Source organism: Caenorhabditis remanei, chromosome IV (genome assembly GCF_010183535.1).
Source record: "Caenorhabditis remanei strain PX506 chromosome IV, whole genome shotgun sequence".
Taxonomy (NCBI): domain Eukaryota; kingdom Metazoa; phylum Nematoda; class Chromadorea; order Rhabditida; family Rhabditidae; genus Caenorhabditis; species Caenorhabditis remanei.
Genome location: NC_071331.1, coordinates 13631572 through 13659352, shown reverse-complemented (window position 1 = coordinate 13659352; position 27781 = coordinate 13631572). Strand labels below are relative to the sequence as shown.

The window sequence follows — 27781 nt, the reverse complement described above, 5'->3', positions numbered from 1 at the left end:
TCAATATGACTAAAATTTCACATAGAAACGTTGTATTGAAGTGTAAATTTATTCTCAAAGATGAATTACATATGAAACAGTACTTTTTCGTTGACACCGTTTGCAACATCCACATTTTTCTCGGTTTCAATTATAATTCAAATCATCCATGATATCAACACAAAACGTTTCCACATTAATCTGGTTCACCGGGAGCATTTTGAAGGTTCGCAAGTCCAAAAGACCCATTCCTTACGGTTGGCTACATATAAGACTGAAATAACTGTTCGTTGCATTTGGAATAAAAAGTACACTCACAATCATCACAACCGTGGACATCTGTCGAGTACTGATCCATCTCAAATGTGGCAAAGTGAGTTCCTGTTGTTGTAGACGCCAATTTGACGTTGTTCTCGAATAGCGCAGCTATGTTAGAAGATCCGCAGAATGCAATCGATTTGATGGGAGCATGGAAGGATATTTTGGTAGCCATTTCTGGAAGAATTAAGTTAAATAATTAGGCGTCTCACAAAAGAATTGACTTTCGGTATGCGTTGAGAATTCTCTATAAATTTGCACCCTGATTGTTGAATGATAATAGTCAAAAAGTGCAAAACTCTCGAAAATTTGGTTTTTTGCTCCGAAAGTTTCATCATTTTTCGTCATAGAAACACGAGTGCCACTTTAGGAGGACTATCGGGCTCGTAAAAGCAACTAGCAGCTCTCGCGCCCAGTGGTTGGATGGCCGCGTGGCAGCACAGGTGAACCGCTGGGGTTCCTACTGTAGCGAGCATAAGTGAGCACCCCTTCATACTTTTATGTGTAACTCTGCTGAATCGTGTCCGTTTTGCCTAAACTTTTTTTTGAAAGCAAGCCAAAATATTCAGCAATACGAATATTTGTTTTTTGAAAAACTTCCATCATGATTTTTCGATTTTTCCTGATCTTGATTTGAAAATCCGAAAAAAAACTTTTTATTTTTCTCTTGGAGTGATTGAGTTTTTTGTTTCAAAATGTTGGAAAACACTCAAGTAAACAAAAAATTATGTTGAATTGGCTTCTCAACTCCTGAGCATCGTGCCAGGGCTCCAGAAGTCAAAAGTAGAGCCCTCAGAAAAATCTTCATAACTCATCAAAAAAGGCTTCAAATTAGACAAAACATGCACCAAAAGACGTGTCTTGTGTTTTTTCTACAAACCAACATTTAAAAATTTTAGTTAAAAAAAATTTTTCTAATTTTTTTCACTCAAAATTTTTTAAATTCCTATTTTTTCTCAATTTCTGGTATTTTCTGGATGAAAAACAAACAACTTCTAAAAACTGCACGCAAAATGCTTTATCACACATAATAAAACACATTTATGTGTTGCTTGTTCGTGTTGTAAACAGAAAATACCAGAAATTGAGAAAATAGGAATATTAAAAAATTTGAGTGAAAAGAATTAGAAAAATTATTTTTTCTTAATCTGTAATTTTTTAATGTTGGTTTGTAGAAAACACAAGACACGTTTTTTGGTGCATGTTTTGGCTAATTTGAAGCCTTTTTTGATGAGTTATGAAGATTTTTCCGAGGGCACTACTTTTGACTTCTGGAGCTCTGGCACGATGCTCAGGAGTTGAGAAGCCAATTCAACATAATTTTTTGTTTACTTGAGTGTTTTCCAACATTTTGAAACAAAAACTCAATCACTCCAAGAGAAAAATAAATTTTTTTTTTCGGATTTTCAAATCAAGATCAGGAAAAATCGATTATCGAAAAAAATCAGTGATGGAATTTTTTCAAAAAACAAATATTCGTATTGCTGAATATTTTGGCTTGCTTTCACAGAAAAGTTCAGGCTCTCACTCTCACTGTCACTCCACTCTCTCGCGGTTCGCCAACATCTCGAAAAATCTAAATATAATGCTGTTTCAGATGTGATTCATTTTTGAGAATAAATTAACAGAACACTAATCATCAATAATTTCCAATTCTCTCTTTTCTTCTTCCTTCAAAATCCATTTAGATGAGAGGAACTGACAAAAGCTTTTCTTTATTTTTCTCTGAAACTTTCTGAACTCTATCAATATGGCCGAAATCTCACGTAGGAACAATTTGCATTTCTACCAATGCTTCTCTACAGAAAGTCAATCTTTTTTGATTATGGGTTGATGACCACAAGCCTGTAGATACGAGCAACTGAAAAAAGTTTTTCTAAATTAGTCTTTAAAACTTTTCGAATTCTATCAATATGACTAAAATTTCACATAGAAACGTTGTATTGAAGTGTAAATTTATTCTCAAAGATGAATTACATATGAAACAGTACTTTTTCGTTGACACCGTTGCAACGTCCACATTTTTCTCGGTTTGATCTCCGTGATCTGAATGAAACCAAAACAATTAGGAGGAGAAAATGAGACTTGAGAAATTCCACCATTACCGAAATATATATATTGGAAAAATCAAAATATAATGCTGTTTCAGATGTAATTCATATTTGAGAATAAATTTACAGAACAGTACAATAAAAAGTTCTTCACTCTCATTTCCCTCCAAATTCCACAAAACGAATAATTCTTTCTCATCGAGATCCTGTAAAAAGATTAATTTCCAGGCTCTCAAATTCTCATCAAAACGTGCCAAGGTATTTCATTGCCAAAACAAATTTTCACGACACGGACCGTATTCTTATGCCTCTCCAAACAGACATATTGCGACGTTACATTGATCGATAAGCACGGTTCTTTTGAGACGATGGTCCACCGAGGCTTGTCAATGCTGTTATGATTGGAATTGCTATCTGTGATTTCTTGAATAATTCAGAATTCAGAATTCAGAATCATAAAACCTAGAATACAAAGTTAAGAATCTAAAAATAAGAATCTAACAATCTAGATATCAATACATAGAATCCGGGATTCAGAATTCAGAATACCAGCGTCTCTCACTTCCACTTCACTCTCTCACCGCCATCTCGCGAGTTTGCTATTAGAACTATTAGAAGGGAAAAATGCAACTATTAGAAGAGAAAATGAGGCATGAGAAATTCCACCGATTTCAGAATATAAATTTTGGAAAAATCAAAAATATAATGTTGTTTCATAGATAATTCATTTTTGAGAATAGATTTACAGGACAGTACGATGGATTATACGTGAAATTGAGGGGTTAAATATAAAAAAAAATGACGAAGAAATGAACAATATTGAGAGGAAACAGTTGAACCAGTGGAATTCATGCTTGATCACATCAAATCATTTTTTGAGAATCTTCCATAATTTCCAATTCTCTCTTTTCTTCTTTCTCCAAAATCCATTTAGGTGCGAGCAACTGAAAAACAAGTTTCTTTATTTTTCATTAAAACTTTGTGAACTTACTTGTTGCATCGTCCACATTTTTCTCTGTTTCAATTCAAATTCAAAATTGCCATGATATCAACACCAAACGTTTTGAATGGCATGGTAGTTGTCAGCATTTCGTGTAGCACCGAGTACCCAACAGTCGACATGAAACGAGTGTGTCGCATAGGTGATCATCTCCGGAGCCATGTAGCCAGGGGTGCCACAAAGCGTTTGACCTCTGGAATAAAATTATTGTAAATTGCCTCTATTACAGAATATATAATCTCAAAATTTCAGAGTCTTAGAATCCAGAATTCAGAAACAAATTTGAGTTGTCAATCAATTTTAGGTAAGGAAGGAACATAGTCTTCAACAAAATTTATCAACTATTAACAAATAACAGTCTCCGAAATCAACAGAGAAAAACAAAACACAAAAAGGAAAAATTAATAATAATCCGAAGTAGATGGTGTTGGACTGTAGCGAGCAGACTGTTTTCTGAAATCTGCTGAGTTTTCTCAGATTTTGGTACCAGATTTACCTCATCCTGCGAGTAGAAAATGAAGAGGAAGTGTCATCGATTCTCGTAGACATGAGTTTCGGTGAAAACGTATATTCTGTTGACACAGAGTTGAATATATCGCCAACGTCCGATGAAAAAAAAGTTGTTTCGATCGGAGTGGAATCTGGAGAAGTTTCACTCTCTTCTGAATCTTTGTCTTCTGGACAGTTTCCGGATACATCTGACACAATTTGTGATGAAATTTCGTCTAATTCAGTCATACTGCAACAAAATGTTAGGATTACTTTCAATATTTCGGCTCACTCTGAAAAATCGTGAATCTCACGAATGTGATTTTGAGCTGAAGATCTAGAACCCATACGATCCGAAGGTTTCTTTCCAGCTCTAGTGGGTACCGCCACAATTCGCCTGTCCCTACAAAAGTCGTCCATTCTCCACAACTCCACTTTCACGTCCAGATCACCCATCTCTCGCAAACACGATAACCTGAAACCCCTTATTCGGCGTTTGAAACACACGCAATCCACTAACACATGTCTGCAAACAAACCGAGGAAGTGTTTGTTTACAAACAGAACATTCCAAAAGTCCTCTGGTTTGGGTAACCAGAGAGATTCTATCTGGTGAAGTGAGAGACATCTGTCTGTTGTCTAAAACATATGTGCAACCCGTAATCGAGTTGAGCGTGATGAATTTTGACTGGCTTTCCTCTTCGTCACATTTTTTTATGTCAATGTCTGAAAAGAAGTAAATATATGAATGATTCGTTACATCGTGATGATACATTTCAGCAGGTTCCGAGGTGGATCATAGGCCAAAAGTCTAGCACACTGCAATCCAATTTTTCGGAATTCTGTTTCTCGTTCATCAAAACTCAGTCTCGTATAGTCTTCTTTTGTGACGACATATTCAGATTCTCCAATTGCTGATTTTATCAACTCAAAAAGCTTTTCTGAAATCTTTCTTTCATTTTACGTCATTTTCAGAAAATCCTCACCATTACAAAACTCATCAAGCTTTTTAATGAGAATTTCAGCTGAAAAAGGCGTTCTAAAAACCACCTTCAACTGCTGATTAAAGTTTTCTGATGGATTTGTCGTAGCGTATTGAAGAATGAGTCCACTGCGTAACTTAGCTATTGCAGTAGACGTCGTCATCAGCCACAAGTCAGAAATTGGCTGCTGGCTGAGTATCAAACGTTTACAAAGCGTAGTCAATGAGCCATCCTCCACCACGAAGTCTCTTTGCCTACGCATGGCCCGTATTTGGCAAAGCGTAGTCAATGAGCCGAGCGTAGGCAATGAGTAAGAGTAGGCAATGAGCCAAGCGTAGTCAAAGAGTCAAGCGTAGGCAATGAGTAACCGTAGTCAATGAGCCAACCGTAGTCATTGAGCCGAGCGTAGGCAATGACTATGAGTAGGCAATGAGCCAAGCGTAGTCAAAGAGTCAAGCGTAGGCAATGAGTAACCGTAGTCAATGAGCCAACCGTAGTCATTGAGCCGAGCGTAGGCAATGAGTATGAGTAGGCAATGAGACAGCGTAGTCAATGAGTAACCGTAGGCAATGAGTACCGTAGTCAATGAGTATTTGCCGAAATTCCACCAATTTCAAAATATAAATTTTGGAAAAATCAAAAAATAATGCTGTTTCAGATGTAATTCATTTTCGAGAATAAATTTTGGAATTCTGAAACCCGGATCCAGGATTTTGATGTCGGGCGTCTTTGTTTCTGAATTCTGGATTCTAAGACGTCATCTGCAACTGCCAACAACTTCTGAGAGCAGCCGGAAAAGATTTCTACCAGAAGACGTCGATCTTATTCATCAACACGAATAAGAGAAGAAATCGAAAGTTGTCAGACTTGCTGCGAACTCCTACAAGAAGATGTTCAACGTCATCCCAACCGAAGAACGTTCAAATTAGCTAGCATCCAATGGTTGTTGCGTCAAGAAGACTTCGACAAATCACGTCATCAAGAAGTCTACCAGCAACTCCAGGAGAAACTCAGCGACGACGTCTACAAGCCAAGCTGTCTAGAACTCGTCAAATCGTCACTCAACTTCAACGGAAGTTCACTCTGCCGATACCAGCTCAAGCGAAAAGAGAAGATCTGATCATCTTAATCTTCAAGCGATCAAGCAAGTGAACAAGCAACATCAGCGTCACGAATCGGAGGAAGATGGACGAGAAGTGGACAAGCCGAGTGAATAGCTGCGTCGTGAAGTTTCGGTGGACATCATAGTTTCTTCAAGTCATTTCGATTCTTCAGGATGAATTTCCTGGAATCACAAGCCAGAATTTCTACTAGCAGGATCAAAGGAGGACAAGACAGAGATTTCCAAGTCACCACCACTCTTCCACCAGCTGACGAAGAACAAGCCAACAAGATGTCGTCAAGAAGGCACTCAACGTCTTCTGGATCAACTAAGATTCAAATCAATGTAGATTTGACAAAATTCGGCAAGACAGTCGGATCCCTGCAAGGACAATCGAATGACTTCAAAGATCTCGACAAAAGGATTCAATCCATCGTCATGGTTCAACGTCACCTCTCTACCAGCAGAAGTTATATTTCTTCGTTACACACTTCTACTAGGAATCAATCAATTCCACACGAGAAGAAGAAGGAATAACGAACTGGAAGAAGAGGCCGAGCCGAAGATCAAGAAGTCAGTCAACCTGCTGAGGACAAGAGGCAGTTGGACATCAAAGGAAGTCAAGCTGAGTGAGACAAGTCTTCACAAGTCACACTGCTTAGGACATGAGGCAGTTGGACATCAAGAAAAGTCAAGCCGGAAGTGACAACTTCAGAAGTCAGACAACGACAACGAGAAGTCACTCAACGACTAGAAGAATTTATACCAGCTCAATATTCAAGAAGTCAAGGAATTTAGGATTCAAGTCATCATCAACGACATCAAGTCTATAATTGATAACTTAGGATTTAGAATTTTAAGAATTTAAGATATTGAAAGGTATAAAAGAATCAGAGCTACCGAAAAGAGGCGTAAGCCCAGCTGCTAGTCAGTATCGGGTCCAAAAGAGATACGGATTCTGAGTAGATGGTGCAAAATCTTACTAGCAATTACATCAGCTAGCTGCCCATTTATTTAGAGTCTTATGTCCAGACTGTAAGCGAAAAAGCTTCAGTTAGGTTCAGGTCTGAGCCAGTAGGCGAAAGATCTGAAAAGCTCTGACAAAAGTCAATTCTTCTTAAACAATTCTTACGTCAACTTCTACAAGTCTACCAGCTGACAAGAACAATTCTAGCAAGGAAGCCAGGGACAGGTTCCCCGTCTCGACCTCAAGGATGTCAGCCACGCAGAGCACAACGTCAGGAGCTCAGACCCCATCTACAAGCTCATTGCGCTCAACAACAGTAGCAGCAACTGGTCTCAAACAGAATCAATCGATTCTGGAAAGGACAATGCTGCAAAAAACAACACGATCAGCCACGAAATTCACCGCTTAGGAGCTCCAACCTCCGAAAGGTTGTGTAGCCTTTGCGAGAACTTCGTCTGCTGAAACAAACGAAGGAGTGGATGCCAATCTCCACCTTCATCTATCCCAACCCGCTGTCAATCGGAAACCATCACTATTGGCACACAATTCCAAGAAGATGTGCACGGATTCAACCATCACCAGGTGCTTCAAGCAACAACATCGTTATGAAGTACCAGCAAGAATCAATAATCATCTTCAAGGAAAGACGACAATCCACCATTCACATCTTTGCTCAAGGATTCAAGGATTCGTCGGACAACTGAAGAAAGCCAGGAAGAAGAAGTCTTCAACTTCCCCAGCTCGATCTTCAGTAAAGTTAAGGATCAGTTAGTCAACGAGAGGAAGTCAAGGAACATCAGTTCCTCAGCTCGACCTCACGGATAGTCAAAGGATTAACAGGATTCAACAACAACAAGCCAACGATTCCAGGATTCAGGAGCCAAGATGTCAACGTCAAGCCCACCTAATAGGAGGAAGCAGACAAGCAACTTCACCTGAAAATCCAAAGAATTTCAACAACTCCACTGCTTCACAACTCATCTTCTGGACAGCAAACTTCGGAGTCACAACTTCAAGTCATACCAGCCGCTTATTCCGAGCAACAGCAGAAGCTACGCCTCACGACGAGGATAGCTACAAGGAACAATTTGGAATAGCGAAGAAGCACAAGCAGAAGACGAAAACTTCATTTCAAGCAGCCGTCTGAGGACAAATTCAGTACCATCAGTCTAATTCTAACTACTAAGGACCAAAAAGAAGATCGAATAACACCTACAAGCGAGGAAGCTCGAGATTTGGGCATTCAGCTATGTGAGTACCAGCAGCCAACCGATCCATTTTCCATCAAGAAAATGTTCGGTTCCCGCCGCCCCGGAGTGTCGCGACCATCCTTCGGATACTCACGACCTTAGATGCCTACACATATCTTCACAGCCAAATCTCATCGCTAAAACTAAGGCAAACCTACAATCTAGTATGATTTCCCTCAAACGAGAGAAACTCATATTCAAACTGCCGCCATGAAGTTTACAAGGAAGGATGCAAGTGCGCCCCGCCGGACGCAGGTCGCGCCGGCGCGCTAACTCTTCACTTCGCCTTCTAGAACATTCCGAGAAATGGCGCGAAACCACCAACGCATCAACGGAACAAGCAACAACCTTCAGTCTTCAACTCAAGTCGACTCACGTTGACAACTTCAACATCAGCTGACGTCGGAGGACCAACTTCCATGTGTTCTCGCGGAGAAGTGTGAGCCCAGCCGTATTGGTGCACCGCTTCAAAGTGAGACACACCAACACTCCGACTACCAGCTCGCCGTCAACCGAGGACAACAATACCAGCATGCACTAACCTACCAGCTACTTATTCCAATAAAGGGTTTATCGATCTCTCTTTGTGCACCGCTTTCAGATCACAACATACACAAACAGTCAGTGAAACATCCTTAGGGTTGAGGGGCAGGTTTCCACCAAACCTACATAAAACCCCCCTCGTCACAGAAACCCTGTTTTCCGGTTGTTTTTACGACTTTATTGTTTTTAATGAAAAGTTTAGTGGCATTTGCACTCACGAGATCGCTCATTTTGCGTCTTTGACAAGATAATTATAGACTGTCTGGCTTTTATAACAAACATCATACTCCGTTTCTTCAATTTTTGTTTGTGGACTGAATAATTGAATTATGTTGAAATTACCCACTTTGTGACAACAACGGTCCCTCTTGTCAAGTGAACTGAATATCTGAATTCAACGCTTTCAACTGAAAATCTCCTTCAAATCTAACTGGATATGATGCTTGGCACTCATGCAGCTGATTATACATCAGCCTTCAGCTCCTAAAACGTTCAATTATAAATTCTTTTCTCACATCTATGTTATGAATTACTCAACTCACATTGATTTTTGAGTTAAAGTATATCACTTTGAACACCAAAAGATGTCAGAAACAGCTGTGAATGTCATCAGTTTTATCTCAGGGAAATATGTCTATTTTGAGTATATTCCTGCCTGTGTCGGAACATTTTGAATGTATTTCATCTGATCATTTTGTCTCAAAAATCTATGAGAACGAGTAGTATCAATGCTGTTATGATTAGAATTGCTATCTGTGATTTCTTGAATAATTCAGAATTCAGAATTCAGAATCATGAAACCTAGAATACAAAGTTAAGAATCTAAAAATAAGAATCTAACAATCTAGATATCAATACATAAAATCCGGGATTTAGAATTCAGAATACCAGCGTCTCTCACTTCCACTTCACTCTCTCACCGCCATCTCGCGAGTTTGCTATTAGAACTATTAGAAGGGAAAAATGCAACTATTAGAAGAGAAAATGAGGCATGAGAAATTCCACCGATTTCAGAATATAAATTTTGGAAAAATCAAAAATATAATGTTGTTTCATAGATAATTCATTTTTGAGAATAGATGTACAGGACAGTACGATGGATTATACGTGAAATTGAGGGGTTAAATATAAAAACAAATGACGAAGAAATGAACAATATTGAGAGGAAACAGTTGAACCAGTGGAATTCATGCTTGATCACATCAAATCATTTTTTGAGAATCTTCCATAATTTCCAATTCTCTCTTTTCTTCTTTCTCCAAAATCCATTTAGGTGCGAGCAACTGAAAAACAAGTTTCTTTATTTTTCATTAAAACTTTGTGAACTTACTTGTTGCATCGTCCACATTTTTCTCTGTTTCAATTCAAATTCAAAATTGCCATGATATCAACACCAAACGTTTTGAATGGCATGGTAGTTGTCAGCATTTCGTGTAGCACCGAGTACCCAACAGTCGACATGAAACGAGTGTGTCGCATAGGTGATCATCTCCGGAGCCATGTAGCCAGGGGTGCCACAAAGCGTTTGACCTCTGGAATAAAATTATTGTAAATTGCCTCTATTACAGAATATATAATCTCAAAATTTCAGAGTCTTAGAATCCAGAATTCAGAAACAAATTTGAGTTGTCAATCAATTTTAGGTAAGGAAGGAACATAGTCTTCAACAAAATTTATCAACTATTAACAAATAACAGTCTCCGAAATCAACAGAGAAAAACAAAACACAAAAAGGAAAAATTAATAATAATCCGAAGTAGATGGTGTTGGACTGTAGCGAGCAGACTGTTTTCTGAAATCTGCTGAGTTTTCTCAGATTTTGGTACCAGATTTACCTCATCCTGCGAGTAGAAAATGAAGAGGAAGTGTCATCGATTCTCGTAGACATGAGTTTCGGTGAAAACGTATATTCTGTTGACACAGAGTTGAATATATCGCCAACGTCCGATGAAAAAAAGTTGTTTCGATCGGAGTGGAATCTGGAGAAGTTTCACTCTCTTCTGAATCTTTGTCTTCTGGACAGTTTCCGGATACATCTGACACAATTTGTGATGAAATTTCGTCTAATTCAGTCATACTGCAACAAAATGTTAGGATTACTTTCAATATTTCGGCTCACTCTGAAAAATCGTGAATCTCACGAATGTGATTTTGAGCTGAAGATCTAGAAACCCATACGATCCGAAGGTTTCTTTCCAGCTCTAGTGGGTACCGCCACAATTCGCCTGTCCCTACAAAAGTCGTCCATTCTCCACAACTCCACTTTCACGTCCAGATCACCCATCTCTCGCAAACACGATAACCTGAAACCCCTTATTCGGCGTTTGAAACACACGCAATCCACTAACACATGTCTGCAAACAAACCGAGGAAGTGTTTGTTTACAAACAGAACATTCCAAAAGTCCTCTGGTTTGGGTAACCAGAGAGATTCTATCTGGTGAAGTGAGAGACATCTGTCTGTTGTCTAAAACATATGTGCAACCCGTAATCGAGTTGAGCGTGATGAATTTTGACTGGCTTTCCTCTTCGTCACATTTTTTATGTCAATGTCTGAAAAGAAGTAAATATATGAATGATTCGTTACATCGTGATGATACATTTCAGCAGGTTCCGAGGTGGATCATAGGCCAAAAGTCTAGCACACTGCAATCCAATTTTTCGGAATTCTGTTTCTCGTTCATCAAAACTCAGTCTCGTATAGTCTTCTTTTGTGACGACATATTCAGATTCTCCAATTGCTGATTTTATCAACTCAAAAAGCTTTTCTGAAATCTTTCTTTCATTTTACGTCATTTTCAGAAAATCCTCACCATTACAAAACTCATCAAGCTTTTTAATGAGAATTTCAGCTGAAAAGGCGTTCTAAAAACCACCTTCAACTGCTGATTAAAGTTTTCTGATGGATTTGTCGTAGCGTATTGAAGAATGAGTCCACTGCGTAACTTAGCTATTGCAGTAGACGTCGTCATCAGCCACAAGTCAGAAATTGGCTGCTGGCTGAGTATCAAACGTTTACAAAAGCGTAGTCAATGAGCCATCCACCACCACGAAGTCTCTTTGCCTACGCATGGCCCGTATTTGGCAAAGCGTAGTCAATGAGCCGAGCGTAGGCAATGAGTAAGAGTAGGCAATGAGCCAAGCGTAGTCAAAGAGTCAAGCGTAGGCAATGAGTAACCGTAGTCAATGAGCCAACCGTAGTCATTGAGCCGAGCGTAGGCAATGACTATGAGTAGGCAATGAGCCAAGCGTAGTCAAAGAGTCAAGCGTAGGCAATGAGTAACCGTAGTCAATGAGCCAACCGTAGTCATTGAGCCGAGCGTAGGCAATGAGTATGAGTAGGCAATGAGACAGCGTAGTCAATGAGTAACCGTAGGCAATGAGTACCGTAGTCAATGAGTATTTGCCGAAATTCCACCAATTTCAAAATATAAATTTTGGAAAAATCAAAAAATAATGCTGTTTCAGATGTAATTCATTTTCGAGAATAAATTTTGGAATTCTGAAACCCGGATCCAGGATTTTGATGTCGGGCGTCTTTGTTTCTGAATTCTGGATTCTAAGACTCTGAAATTTTGATATTTTATATTCTGTAATAGGGTCAATTCACAATAATTTTATTTCAGAGGTAGACGCTTTGGGGAACCCCCGGCTACATGGCTCCGGAGATGCTCACCTATGCGACACACTCGTTTCATGTCGACTGCTGGGTACTCGGTGTAGTGACACACAAAATGCTGACACCATGCCAATCGAGGATGAGAAAGATGGAGGAAAATCGAAAAATGGAAGTATTAACTGAAGGAAACGTTTGTGTTGATATCATGGATGTTTTGAATTTTAATTGAAACTGAGAAAAATGTGGATGTTGCAACGGTGTCAACGAAAATTACTGTTTCATATGTAATTCATTCTTGAGAATAAATTTACACTTCAATGCATCATACTCTACTATATGACCACTCGTCTCTATGAGGTTGGACAGGCTTGTGGTCATCAATCCATAATCAAAAAGGCGTGACTTGCAGTAGAGAAGCATTGGTAGAAATGCAAATTGTTCCTATGTGAGATTTTGGCGATATTGATAGAGTTTAGAAAGTTTCAGAGAAAAATAAAGAAAAGAAAGAAAAGATATGATGTGATCAGGCTTGAATTCCACTGGTTGAGCTGCTTCCTCTCATAATTGTTCATTTTCTCGTCATTTGCCTTCATTTTTCAACTCTTCTGTGTATTTATTCTCAATAATGAATAACATCTGAAACAGCAAGTTTGCGACTTCCGGTTGTGAGTTTCCTCGTGGACTTCTTCTCCAAGTCTGGGCTCTTTGTGGGCTCTTCCTAAAACCGGAAGAGGAGCCCATGAGAAGCCCAGACTTGGAGGAGGGGCCCACGAGGAGCTCACAGCCGGAGTCGCGAGCTTGAGGAGAAGTGTCAACGAAAAAGAATAGCTTCTGAATCTAATTGCGATTGAATAAAACCAAAACTATTAGAAGAGAAAATGAGACATGAGAAATTCCACCAATTTCAAAATATAAATTTTGGAAAAATCAAAATATAATGCTGTTTCAGATGTAATTCATTTTCGAGAATAAATTTTCAGAACAGTTGAACAATTATGAGAGGAAGCAGCTGAACCAGTAGAATTCAAGCCTGATCACATCATATCATTTCTCGAAAATCTTCAATAATTTCCAATTTTCTCTTTTCTTCTTTCTTCGAAATCCATTCAGATGAGAGCACCTGACAAAAGCTTTTCTTTATTTTCTCTGAAACTTTCTGAACTCTATCAATATAGGAAATGAGAGTGAAGAACTTTTTATTGTACTGTTCTGTAAATTTATTCTCAAAGATGAATTACATATGAAACAGTACTTTTTCGTTGACACCGTTGCAACGTCCACTTTTTTCTCGGTTGATCCCCCGTAGTCCATTCAAAACTTCGATGATATGAACACAAAACGTTTCCTTCGGTTAATACTTCCATTTTTCGATTTTCCTCCATCTTTCTAATCCTCTAATGGCATGGTAGTTGTCAGCATTTCGTGTATCACTACACCGAGTGCCCAGCCACTTTACTCTCTTGCCAACATCTCGCGAGCTTGGGGAGAATTTTTAACGAAAAAGTATAGCTTCTTAATCTAATTGCGTTTTGAATAAAATCAATACTATAAGAAGAGGAAATGAAACATGAGAAATTCCACCAATTTCAAAATATAAATTTTGGAAAAATCAAAATATAATGCTGTTTTTCTACCAATGCTTCTCTACAGAAAGTCACGTCTTTTTGATTATGCAGTTGATGACCACAAGCCTGTAGATACGAGCAACTGAAAAAAGTTTTTCTAAATTAGTCTTTAAAACTTTTCGAATTCTATCAATATGACTAAAATTTCACATAGAAACGTTGTATTGAAGTGTAAATTTATTCTCAAAGATGAATTACATATGAAACAGTACTTTTTCGTTGACACCGTTGCAACGTCCACATTTTTCTCGGTTTGATCTCCGTGATCTGAATGAAACCAAAACAGTTAAGAGGAGAAAATGAGACTTGAGAAATTCCACCATTTTCGAAATATATATATTGGAAAAATCAAAATATAATGATGTTTCAGATGTTATTCATATTTGAGAATAAATTTACAGAACAGTACAATAAAAAAGTTCTTCATTCTCATTTCCCTCCAAATTCCACAAAACGAATCATTCTTTCTCATCGAGATCCTGTAAAAAGATTAATTTCCAGGTTCTCAAATTCTCATCAAACGTACCAAGGTATTTCATTGCCGAAACAAATTTTCACGACACGGACCGTATTCTTATTCGTCTCCAAACAGACATATTGCGAAGTTACATTGATCGATGTGCTCGGTTCCTTTGAGACGATGGTCCACCGAGGCTTGTTCATTCTTCTTATCTCGTATAGCAAACATTGTCCGTTGCGATCCTCCAGCAGAACCGAATCCCCACCGATTTCCACCATTTTTTGGATCATTTGATCTTTTGGGGATCTTTTGATCTGAAAAATAATTTTTGTTATAATAATGCTTTATAATCTGCTGCAAATGGGTTGAGATAACTAAAAATTGCCGAAATCTCATGAATTAAGCAGCTCCAAATATCTCTCGAGAAACTAGACAACTCTCCAAATTATCTCACTTATTAAGCAATTCCATACGGGTTGAGATAACTAAGCAGCGCCAAAGTCTCATGAATTAAGCATCTCCATATGATTGGATTGTAATTAGCTTCTCTTCTTCCTTCTTTATCCAAGTAGATTCAAGCACCTGAAAAAAGTTTTTCTTTATGTTTCACTAAAACTTTCTGAACTTACTTGTTTCATTGTCCATCTTTTTCTCGGTTTTGCCTCGAGAAGTCCGCTCAACACTTCCATGATATCCTCACTAAAACTTTCATTTGCTTCAAATCTCCACTTTTTCGATTTCCCTCCGTCTTTTTCATCGTTGAAAGGCATCGTAGTCGTTAGCATTTGGTGCACGATGACACCGAGAGCATACGAGTCCACTTGGTACGAGTACATCTGGTCGGTGATTATTTCAGGCGCCATATATCCTTTGGTGTCACAAATCGTTCGACCTCTGGAATGAAATGATTGTAAATTGCCCCTATTACAGAATATGGAAACTCAAATTTCAGAATCTTAGAATCTAGGATCCAGAATTTAAGTAGCCAGATATCAAAATCCAGATTTCGAGTTCCAGAATTCGATATCCCAGATCCTAGAATTCATCATTCAGAGTCTAAGAATCTAGATTTCAAAATCGACAATCCAGATTTCAAAATCCAGAATCCGGAATTCAGAATTTAGAATTCAGAATCATAGAATCTAGAATACAAAATTCAGAATTTAAAAATAGAAATCTAACAATTCAGATATCAATACCCAAAATCCGGAATTTAGAATTGAGAATACCAGAAACTAGAATTGAAGACCTAGAATTCAGAATTCAGAATTTAACAATCCAGATATCAAAGTATCGGGATTCTGAACTCGGATTTCAGAACCAGAGTAAAAAAGCATTAATAACTTACTGTTCGAAAGTTGAGACGCCAAAATCCCCCCAGCTTAACGGACTCCCCAGAAATTAAGATGTTGTCTGGCTTTACATCTCGATGAATCAGTTGTTTGAAATGATAATAACTGAGCGCTTCTCCGATAGATTTCAGAACTTGTGACGCATCATATTCATCTAGACGTCCACTCGAATCGATGATATTGGATAGATTTGTCGTCATCATCTCCATTACTAAATAGACGTGAGGTTGTGTAGAGAAACATTGGTAGAGATGGACAACGTTTCTGTGTGATATTTTTCCATGTTTATCGTTTCTCTTTGAATGAGATAGGCCTCGTTGTACCGGAGTGAGCGGTTTAGGGTCTGAACGTGTTTATTTGAATTAAAATGACTTTGAAGATGCAAAACTCACCTTAATACACGATGTCCAGTTCTTTTCGATCGGTATTCTCCAACAAGTCCGTATGTTCCTTGACCGACATCTCTGATATGGACAAAATCCTCAATTTTTGGACCCTCGTTGACTTTCTGGGAAGCAACAGAGTCTACATCTCCCTCATCTTCGTGTTTCTTCTTCACTTTGAAAAAGTTAGACTCGTATCTCTGGTTTTCCTCTAGTGCTCCTTTCAATCTTCTGTCGCGATTCTCCACCTTTATTTAGTACTTGTTGTTCTTGCGTAGCAAAGAGACTTCGACCGTTCCGAACAAAATGATTTGGTGTCTCTTGATGGGACTGATAGGAATACAGTGGCAACCCCTTCTATTCGTAAGAATCCCGTCCTGATGTAGAGGTTGGTGTTCATCGAGCAATTGTGGACAATAAAAAGTTCTTCACTCTCATTTCCCTCCGAATTCCACAAAACGAATCATTCTTTCTCATCGAGATCCTGTAAAACGATTAATTTCCAGGTTCTCAAATTCTCATCAAAACGTACCAAGGTATTTCATTGCCAAAACAAATTTTCACGACACGGACCGTATTCTTATGCCTCTCCAAACAGACATATTGCGACGTTACATTGATCGATAAGCACGGTTCTTTTGAGACGATGGTCCACTGAGGCTTGGCCATTCTTCTTATCTTGTATAGAAGGCATTGTCCGTTGCGGTCTTCCAACAGAACCGAATCCCCACCGATTTCCACCATTTTTTGGATCATTTTGATCTTTTGGGGATCTTTTGATCTGAAAAGTACTTTTAGTTATAATAATGTTTTATAATCTGCTGCAAATTGGTTGAGATAACTAAGCAGCGCCAAAATCTCACAAATTAAGCAGCTCCATATGGTTGGATTGTAATTAAACAGCTTCAAATATATCTCAAGAAACTAAGCAACTCCCCAAATTATTTCATTTATCAAGCAACTCCAAATTGGTTGAGATAACTAAGCAGCGCCAAAATGTCATGAATCAAGCAGCTCCATATGATTGGATTGTGATTAAGCAGAAATGATGGATGCAATCAAAAGTGTTTGTATCCTATCCAAATATGTCGATTTTATTACGAACTCACCGTAAGCAAATTTGTAGTTATTTGCGGGTTTCTTCTGTCGACTATTTCCACTCGAGATTGTCTCGTTGTTGGATTCCAGATAGATGGATGCGTAGAGAATATCGTTGTTCGCATTGTAGCAGCTCGACGTCATACTCTCGCGTTTATCCACATTAATCTGGTTCACCGGGAGCATTTTGGAGGTTCGCAAGTCCAAAAGACCCATTCCTTACGGTTGGCTACAAATAAGACTGAAATAACTGTTCGTTGCATTTGGAATAAAAAGTACACTCACAATCATCAAACCGTGGACATCTGTCGAGTACTGATCCATCTCAAATGTGGCAAAGTGAGTTCCTGTTGTTGTAGACGCCGCTTTGACGTTGTTCTCGAATAGCGCAGCTATGTTAGAAGATCCGCAGAATGCAATCGATTTGATGGGAGCATGGAAGGATATTTTGGTAGCCATTTCTGGAAGAATTAAGTTAAATAATTAGGCGTCTCACAAAAGAATTGACTTTCGGTATGCGTTGAGAATTCTCTATAAATTTGCACCCTGATTGTTGAATGATAATAGTCAAAAAGTGCGAAACTCTCGAAAATTTGGATTTTTGCTCCGAAAGTTTGATCATTTTTCGTCATAGAAAACACGAGTGCCACTTTAGGAGGACTATCGGGCTCGTAAAAGCAACTAGCAGCTCTCGCGCCCAGTGGTTGCATGGCCGCGCACAGTCCTTCAAAGTGATAATCCGCAACGGAGAGCGATTGCGCCGATTGTTGGCGCAATTCTCGTTTTTTAGCTTAAAACCGATTATTCGCCGATTTCTCGAAATTTCAGCGTTTTCGCTGGTTCAAAAGAAATAACAAATGTTCAGCGGACAAAAATACATCGTTTGAGTGTAATCTTCTCTCACATTGTCGAAAAATAAGAGAGTTGAAAGACTTTTAAGAAAATCAACTAAAAAAACCATTTTTTGCCATTTTCAGAAGAAATACGAAAAATTGGAGCGATTTCATTTGTTCTCGTTTAGTAACATTTATGAAGATGACTGTTGCGAACATTTTAAGCCTAAATACGTGTTATAATATTCAAAACTGGAATTATTGAATCAATTTTCAAGTTCAACTTTTTTCCAAAAATATAATTTTTTGTTAAATTTTCGGTCTAGAAGTACTTGAAAGGTCTCAAAATAGCATAACAGCAACTGGAAAGACTTAATTAGCAGGAGATATGCACTTTTTATTGAAAATTTGAGAGTTTTTTGTTTCTCCAAAAAAAAATAAAACTGACTTTCTGGCGTTGAAAAGCTGTATATCATGGTTTGATGGGCACATATTCACTTCTACACCTTTTTTTCGACTAATTCACTCGTTTTATTATAGAACTCGGTAATTTTTGCTCACAAGCTCAATTAATTGAATTTCGGGTTACGGTAGAATTTAAAGGGAGGCGACGCAAAACTTTAAAAAACGGGAAGCGCGCCAGCTATGTCTGTTGTGCGCATTAAGGACTGTGCCGCGTGGCAGCACAGGTGAACCGCTGGGGTTCCTATATGGAATCGCGCGGTGGCGTAAATATATGCAGCTAGAATGAATCAGGGGTGTGTCCTATATGTGTCCATATGGATCCACGCGCGGTCGGTCCGAGGAACGTACTGTGAAAAAATAAAGTTTGGCCAAGGATTTTCAAAAAAAAATTTCGCGGGCAAAACACTTTAGTTCACAAATGCACTAAAGTGTTTTGCCCGAGAAATTTTTTTTTGAAAACCCTTGGCCAAACTTTATTTTTTCACAGTATATGGATAGCATATCAGAAGTAGTTCTATCAACCGTATTTGGTTGATTAAAGTGTAAGAAACACTAGAAATTGCTAATTAATTGTTGTTGCTAGTATGTAATGCTATTATGTTGTTTTAGTTTTCATTTTTTCCACTTGTTCACTTTCCATTTTTCGGACTTGTACATTTTCTCCGTTTTTTCTCGAAGTTCTTTATTTTTTAAACAGATAATATCAATACTTCAAAAAATCGAAAAACTCATAGGATTTAATATAAAAATCATAGGCTAGCTTGGCGAGTATAAAATGATTTTCGAGCTTTTATTTGAACTCATCCGGCAAATCCTCTTCGCAAAATGATGAGAACATAATATTTTTATCAAAAAAATTCTTTCCAAATGTAGAAAACAGTTGAAGAACATTTCATAGAATAGTTCGAAAAAGCTGTAATTAACATTATATTGCCAGATTTTAAAAGCAAAAATGGAAAAAAAAAGAGAAGGGGTCGATCCCCAGACCTCCCTCCTACCAGTGCCTCTCACTACCACGTGACGCCATCCAACCGCTGGCCGAGAGTGCAGATAGTTGCCTTTACGAGCCCGATAGTCTTCATGAATTGGCACTCGTGTTTTCTATGATGAAAAAGGAGCAAACTTTCGGAGCAAAAAATCCAAATTTTTTGGAGTTTCGCACTTCTTGGCTATTACCATTCAAAAGAGCGGACTCGAAACTATTAGGGTGCCAAAGAGAATTCTCAAAGGACACCGATAGTCAAGGGTGTCAAAGATATAGCTCATTCTACTTACTTTTAAGATGGCGAAGTGGCGAGGTCGGTGAAATGTGAAAAATATGAAAAATGTTTCTATTTTTTGTGAATGTCGCTGTTTCGTGGAAACACGCTTCAAAAAGTCTAATTAAATTCCCACATCGCCGCCACGCCATCTCTCCCCCTTTCACGCTAATCTTTTGTTTATTTAAAAAAATTATTTTGTTGTATAATAGGATTTCCGAAGATATACTTTCTTCTGGAGAAACATGATACAAATCAGTTTTTTTGCTGAAAAACATGATTAATATAATAATAACAAGTAATGGGTCACAACTGAGAAGTTCGCTTCATGTTATCTTCATTGTCATACTTGTCAAATGTCCAATTCCGAATTGAAAATAGCGTGATGATTGCTCAGAACTTCTTCCCCATGTTTAATATCTTCGGAGATAAGGAACTAAAGGATACAATAAGATATGTAACTTGGGTGTGGTATTTTCTTTTGGAAAAAAATTTTGATTGTTTTTTGAAAAAATGATAATTAAACCTTCAATTTCGTCTATTTTTGATGATGAAAATGAATAGTTCGATGAAATACTCATTATTTCAGATGGTTGAAGAAAACTCTTTCGTATGAGCTTGTTTCTCGTTGTGTTCTCAAGTATTGGCAAAATGACATTTATGTTTTTTTTCTTAATACTCTTCTGACTTGGTTTCCATTATGAGACTGATATCGTCTTTTTATCACAACCAATGCTTCGTAGAAACTTCTCTACTAATTTCCGAGTTTTTCCTGCTGATTTATTGAGAACCCTTTTTATTTCTTGCAATTTCTGATCTTCATCTTCAAGCGCTTCTTTCAATTTTTCGATCTTCTGCATTAGATAAACACGAACTTGGCTCCTAGGAAACATGAGATAATGACGTCATCATCAGATCTTGGTCATCTGTGCAAATTATGAGTGAGAAATAGAGACTGGTCACGTCAATGGACAGTGTGACAGGTGAGAATTGAAGACTTGTCACATAAGGATACATGAGGAATCCGCACTTGATGAAGACAACATTGAATATTTATGAGAAGTCTGATGAGAAGTTTGGATTTAACATAAAACGTTGAAATTATCTTTGAAAACTTGAGACTATGCTGAACTTTGAACTTTGAAAACTATGCTGAATTTTTTCAGAAATTTTCAATTCATCCGATCGAATAACACGAGACTTGAATCTTATTTCTGGATTTACAGGTGAAAATATTCAGGAAGGAAACCCTGTTTTCCGGTTGTTTTTACGACTTTATTGTTTTTAATCAAAAGTTTAGTGGCATTTGCACTCACGAGATCGCTCATTTTGCGTCTTTGACAAAGATAATTATAGACTGTCTGGCTTTTATAACAAACATCATACTCCGTTTCTTCAATTTTTGTTTGTGGACTGAATAATTGAATTATGTTGAAATTACCACTTTGTGACAACAACGGTCCCTCTTGTCAAGTGAACTGAATATCTGAATTCAACGCTTTCAACTGAAAATCTCCTTCAAATCTAACTGGATATGATGTTTGGCACTCATGCAGCTGATTATACATCAGCCTTCAGCTCCTAAAACGTTCAATTATAAATTCTTTTCTCACATCTATGTTATGAATTACTCAACTCACATTGATTTTTGAGTTAAAGTATATCACTTTGAACACCAAAAGATGTCAGAAACAGCTGTGAATGTCATCAGTTTTATCTCAGAGAAATATGTCTATTTCGAGTATATTCCTGCCTGTGTCGGAACATTTTTGAATGTACTTCATCTGATCATTTTGTCTCAAAAATCTATGAGAACGAGTAGTATCAATGCTGTTATGATTGGAATTGCTATCTGTGATTTCTTGAATAATTCAGAATTCAGAATTCAGAATCATAAAACCTAGAATACAAAGTTAAGAATCTAAAAATAAGAATCTAACAATCTAGATATCAATACATAGAATCCGGGATTCAGAATTCAGAATACCAGCGTCTCTCACTGTCACTCCACTCTCTCGCGGTTCGCCAACATCTCGAAAAATCTAAATATAATGCTGTTTCAGATGTGATTCATTTTTGAGAATAAATTAACAGAACACTAATCATCAATAATTTCCAATTCTCTCTTTTCTTCTTCCTTCAAAATCCATTTAGATGAGAGGAACTGACAAAAGCTTTTCTTTATTTTTCTCTGAAACTTTCTGAACTCTATCAATATGGCCGAAATCTCACGTAGGAACAATTTGCATTTCTACCAATGCTTCTCTACAGAAAGTCAATCTTTTTTGATTATGGGTTGATGACCACAAGCCTGTCCAACCTCATAGAGACGAGTTGTCATGTAGAAGAGTATGATGCATTGAAGTGTAAATTTATTCTCAAAAATGAATTACATATGAAACAGTACTTTTTCGTTGACACCGTTGCAACGTCCACATTTTTCTCGGTTTGATCCCCCGTAGTCCATTCAAAACTTCGATGATATGAACACAAAACGTTTCCTTCGGTTAATACTTCCATTTTTTCGATTTTCCTCCATCTTTCTCATCCTCTAATGGCATGGTAGTTGTCAGCATTTCGTGTATCACTACACCGAGTGCCCAGCCACTTTACTCTCTTGCCACCATCTCGCTAGCTTGGGGAGAAGTGTCAACGAAAAAGAATAGCTTCTGAACCTAATTGCGATTTGAATAAAATCAAAACTATAAGAAGAGGAAATGAAACATGAGAAATTCCACCAATTTCAAAATATAAATTTTGGAAAAATCAAAATATAATGCTGTTTTTTCTACCAATGCTTCTCTACAGAAAGTCACGTCTTTTTGATTATGGGTTGATGACCACAAGCCTGTAGATACGAGCAACTGAAAAAGTTTTTCTAAATTAGTCTTTAAAACTTTTCGAATTCTATCAATATGACTAAAATTTCACATAGAAACGTTGTATTGAAGTGTAAATTTATTCTCAAAGATGAATTACATATGAAACAGTACTTTTTCGTTGACACCGTTGCAACATCCACATTTTTCTCGGTTTCAATTATAATTCAAATCATCCATGATATCAACACAAAACGTTTCCACATTAATCTGGTTCACCGGGAGCATTTTGAAGGTTCGCAAGTCCAAAAGACCCATTCCTTACGGTTGGCTACATATAAGACTGAAATAACTGTTCGTTGCATTTGGAATAAAAAGTACACTCACAATCATCACAACCGTGGACATCTGTCGAGTACTGATCCATCTCAAATGTGGCAAAGTGAGTTCCTGTTGTTGTAGACGCCAATTTGACGTTGTTCTCGAATAGCGCAGCTATGTTAGAAGATCCGCAGAATGCAATCGATTTGATGGGAGCATGGAAGGATATTTTGGTAGCCATTTCTGGAAGAATTAAGTTAAATAATTAGGCGTCTCACAAAAGAATTGACTTTCGGTATGCGTTGAGAATTCTCTATAAATTTGCACCCTGATTGTTGAATGATAATAGTCAAAAAGTGCAAAACTCTCGAAAATTTGGTTTTTTGCTCCGAAAGTTTCATCATTTTTCGTCATAGAAAACACGAGTGCCACTTTAGGAGGACTATCGGGCTCGTAAAAGCAACTAGCAGCTCTCGCGCCCAGTGGTTGGATGGCCGCGTGGCAGCACAGGTGAACCGCTGGGGTTCCTACTGTAGCGAGCATAAGTGAGCACCCCTTCATACTTTTATGTGTAACTCTGCTGAATCGTGTCCGTTTTGCCTAAACTTTTTTTTGAAAGCAAGCCAAAATATTCAGCAATACGAATATTTGTTTTTTGAAAAACTTCCATCATGATTTTTTCGATTTTTCCTGATCTTGATTTGAAAATCCGAAAAAAAACTTTTTATTTTTCTCTTGGAGTGATTGAGTTTTTTGTTTCAAAATGTTGGAAAACACTCAAGTAAACAAAAAATTATGTTGAATTGGCTTCTCAACTCCTGAGCATCGTGCCAGGGCTCCAGAAGTCAAAAGTAGAGCCCTCAGAAAAATCTTCATAACTCATCAAAAAAGGCTTCAAATTAGACAAAACATGCACCAAAAGACGTGTCTTGTGTTTTTCTACAAACCAACATTTAAAAATTTTAGTTAAAAAAAAATTTTTCTAATTTTTTTCACTCAAAATTTTTTAAATTCCTATTTTTTCTCAATTTCTGGTATTTTCTGGATGAAAAACAAACAACTTCTAAAAACTGCACGCAAAATGCTTTATCACACATAATAAAACACATTTATGTGTTGCTTGTTCGTGTTGTAAACAGAAAATACCAGAAATTGAGAAAAATAGGAATATTAAAAAATTTGAGTGAAAGAATTAGAAAAATTATTTTTTCTTAATCTGTAATTTTTTAATGTTGGTTTGTAGAAAAACACAAGACACGTTTTTTGGTGCATGTTTTGGCTAATTTGAAGCCTTTTTTGATGAGTTATGAAGATTTTTCCGAGGGCACTACTTTTGACTTCTGGAGCTCTGGCACGATGCTCAGGAGTTGAGAAGCCAATTCAACATAATTTTTTGTTTACTTGAGTGTTTTCCAACATTTTGAAACAAAAAACTCAATCACTCCAAGAGAAAAATAAATTTTTTTTTTCGGATTTTCAAATCAAGATCAGGAAAAATCGATTATCGAAAAAAATCAGTGATGGAATTTTTTCAAAAAACAATTATTCGTATTGCTGAATATTTTGGCTTGCTTTCACAGAAAAGTTCAGGCTCTCACTCTCACTGTCACTCCACTCTCTCGCGGTTCGCCAACATCTCGAAAAATCTAAATATAATGCTGTTTCAGATGTGATTCATTTTTGAGAATAAATTAACAGAACACTAATCATCAATAATTTCCAATTCTCTCTTTTCTTCTTCCTTCAAAATCCATTTAGATGAGAGGAACTGACAAAAGCTTTTCTTTATTTTTCTCTGAAACTTTCTGAACTCTATCAATATGGCCGAAATCTCACGTAGGAACAATTTGCATTTCTACCAATGCTTCTCTACAGAAAGTCAATCTTTTTTGATTATGGGTTGATGACCACAAGCCTGTAGATACGAGCAACTGAAAAAAGTTTTTCTAAATTAGTCTTTAAAACTTTTCGAATTCTATCAATATGACTAAAATTTCACATAGAAACGTTGTATTGAAGTGTAAATTTATTCTCAAAGATGAATTACATATGAAACAGTACTTTTTCGTTGACACCGTTGCAACGTCCACATTTTTCTCGGTTTGATCTCCGTGATCTGAATGAAACCAAAACAATTAGGAGGAGAAAATGAGACTTGAGAAATTCCACCATTACCGAAATATATATATTGGAAAAATCAAAATATAATGCTGTTTCAGATGTAATTCATATTTGAGAATAAATTTACAGAACAGTACAATAAAAAGTTCTTCACTCTCATTTCCCTCCAAATTCCACAAAACGAATAATTCTTTCTCATCGAGATCCTGTAAAAAGATTAATTTCCAGGCTCTCAAATTCTCATCAAAACGTACCAAGGTATTTCATTGCCAAAACAAATTTTCACGACACGGACCGTATTCTTATGCCTCTCCAAACAGACATATTGCGACGTTACATTGATCGATAAGCACGGTTCTTTTGAGACGATGGTCCACCGAGGCTTGTCAATGCTGTTATGATTGGAATTGCTATCTGTGATTTCTTGAATAATTCAGAATTCAGAATTCAGAATCATAAAACCTAGAATACAAAGTTAAGAATCTAAAAATAAGAATCTAACAATCTAGATATCAATACATAGAATCCGGGATTCAGAATTCAGAATACCAGCGTCTCTCACTTCCACTTCACTCTCTCACCGCCATCTCGCGAGTTTGCTATTAGAACTATTAGAAGGGAAAAATGCAACTATTAGAAGAGAAAATGAGGCATGAGAAATTCCACCGATTTCAGAATATAAATTTTGGAAAAATCAAAAATATAATGTTGTTTCATAGATAATTCATTTTTGAGAATAGATTTACAGGACAGTACGATGGATTATACGTGAAATTGAGGGGTTAAATATAAAAAAAAATGACGAAGAAATGAACAATATTGAGAGGAAACAGTTGAACCAGTGGAATTCATGCTTGATCACATCAAATCATTTTTTGAGAATCTTCCATAATTTCCAATTCTCTCTTTTCTTCTTTCTCCAAAATCCATTTAGGTGCGAGCAACTGAAAAACAAGTTTCTTTATTTTTCATTAAAACTTTGTGAACTTACTTGTTGCATCGTCCACATTTTTCTCTGTTTCAATTCAAATTCAAAATTGCCATGATATCAACACCAAACGTTTTGAATGGCATGGTAGTTGTCAGCATTTCGTGTAGCACCGAGTACCCAACAGTCGACATGAAACGAGTGTGTCGCATAGGTGATCATCTCCGGAGCCATGTAGCCAGGGGTGCCACAAAGCGTTTGACCTCTGGAATAAAATTATTGTAAATTGCCTCTATTACAGAATATATAATCTCAAAATTTCAGAGTCTTAGAATCCAGAATTCAGAAACAAATTTGAGTTGTCAATCAATTTTAGGTAAGGAAGGAACATAGTCTTCAACAAAATTTATCAACTATTAACAAATAACAGTCTCCGAAATCAACAGAGAAAAACAAAACACAAAAAGGAAAAATTAATAATAATCCGAAGTAGATGGTGTTGGACTGTAGCGAGCAGACTGTTTTCTGAAATCTGCTGAGTTTTCTCAGATTTTGGTACCAGATTTACCTCATCCTGCGAGTAGAAAATGAAGAGGAAGTGTCATCGATTCTCGTAGACATGAGTTTCGGTGAAAACGTATATTCTGTTGACACAGAGTTGAATATATCGCCAACGTCCGATGAAAAAAAAGTTGTTTCGATCGGAGTGGAATCTGGAGAAGTTTCACTCTCTTCTGAATCTTTGTCTTCTGGACAGTTTCCGGATACATCTGACACAATTTGTGATGAAATTTCGTCTAATTCAGTCATACTGCAACAAAATGTTAGGATTACTTTCAATATTTCGGCTCACTCTGAAAAATCGTGAATCTCACGAATGTGATTTTGAGCTGAAGATCTAGAACCCATACGATCCGAAGGTTTCTTTCCAGCTCTAGTGGGTACCGCCACAATTCGCCTGTCCCTACAAAAGTCGTCCATTCTCCACAACTCCACTTTCACGTCCAGATCACCCATCTCTCGCAAACACGATAACCTGAAACCCCTTATTCGGCGTTTGAAACACACGCAATCCACTAACACATGTCTGCAAACAAACCGAGGAAGTGTTTGTTTACAAACAGAACATTCCAAAAGTCCTCTGGTTTGGGTAACCAGAGAGATTCTATCTGGTGAAGTGAGAGACATCTGTCTGTTGTCTAAAACATATGTGCAACCCGTAATCGAGTTGAGCGTGATGAATTTTGACTGGCTTTCCTCTTCGTCACATTTTTTTATGTCAATGTCTGAAAAGAAGTAAATATATGAATGATTCGTTACATCGTGATGATACATTTCAGCAGGTTCCGAGGTGGATCATAGGCCAAAAGTCTAGCACACTGCAATCCAATTTTTCGGAATTCTGTTTCTCGTTCATCAAAACTCAGTCTCGTATAGTCTTCTTTTGTGACGACATATTCAGATTCTCCAATTGCTGATTTTATCAACTCAAAAAGCTTTTCTGAAATCTTTCTTTCATTTTACGTCATTTTCAGAAAATCCTCACCATTACAAAACTCATCAAGCTTTTTAATGAGAATTTCAGCTGAAAAAGGCGTTCTAAAAACCACCTTCAACTGCTGATTAAAGTTTTTCTGATGGATTTGTCGTAGCGTATTGAAGAATGAGTCCACTGCGTAACTTAGCTATTGCAGTAGACGTCGTCATCAGCCACAAGTCAGAAATTGGCTGCTGGCTGAGTATCAAACGTTTACAAAAGCGTAGTCAATGAGCCATCCACCACCACGAAGTCTCTTTGCCTACGCATGGCCGTATTTG

At 37.4% G+C, this 27781-nt stretch overlaps 5 protein-coding genes across 5 annotated transcripts; all 5 read right to left on the bottom strand.

Annotated features, from left to right (window-relative positions):
- Positions 1 to 3396: 3396 nt before the first annotated feature.
- On the bottom strand, positions 3397 to 4293 carry GCK72_013830 (uncharacterized protein; the record flags this gene model as incomplete). Its single annotated transcript, XM_053730014.1, has 3 exons — positions 3397 to 3541; positions 3845 to 4087; positions 4130 to 4293. 3 exons carry the CDS (start codon positions 4291 to 4293, stop codon positions 3397 to 3399), a joined length of 552 nt encoding a protein of 183 aa, XP_053584786.1.
- A 299-nt stretch (positions 4294 to 4592) lies between these two features.
- Positions 4593 to 5081, bottom strand: GCK72_013829 (uncharacterized protein; the record flags this gene model as incomplete). The annotated part of the gene is made up of 2 exons (XM_053730013.1): positions 4593 to 4777; positions 4823 to 5081. The coding sequence occupies 2 exons, from the start codon at positions 5079 to 5081 to the stop codon at positions 4593 to 4595; spliced, it is 444 nt and encodes a 147-aa protein (XP_053584785.1).
- Positions 5082 to 14382: 9301 nt separating this feature from the next.
- On the bottom strand, positions 14383 to 17403 carry GCK72_013828 (uncharacterized protein; the record flags this gene model as incomplete). The annotated part of the gene is made up of 6 exons (XM_053730012.1): positions 14383 to 14403; positions 14492 to 14698; positions 15014 to 15278; positions 16129 to 16367; positions 16693 to 16900; positions 17225 to 17403. 6 exons carry the CDS (start codon positions 17401 to 17403, stop codon positions 14383 to 14385), a joined length of 1119 nt encoding a protein of 372 aa, XP_053584784.1.
- Positions 17404 to 22868: 5465 nt separating this feature from the next.
- On the bottom strand, positions 22869 to 23155 carry GCK72_013827 (uncharacterized protein; the record flags this gene model as incomplete). Its single annotated transcript, XM_053730011.1, has 2 exons — positions 22869 to 22936; positions 22981 to 23155. 2 exons carry the CDS (start codon positions 23153 to 23155, stop codon positions 22869 to 22871), a joined length of 243 nt encoding a protein of 80 aa, XP_053584783.1.
- Positions 23156 to 26083: 2928 nt separating this feature from the next.
- On the bottom strand, positions 26084 to 26980 carry GCK72_013826 (uncharacterized protein; the record flags this gene model as incomplete). Its single annotated transcript, XM_053730010.1, has 3 exons — positions 26084 to 26228; positions 26532 to 26774; positions 26817 to 26980. 3 exons carry the CDS (start codon positions 26978 to 26980, stop codon positions 26084 to 26086), a joined length of 552 nt encoding a protein of 183 aa, XP_053584782.1.
- Positions 26981 to 27781: the final 801 nt, after the last annotated feature.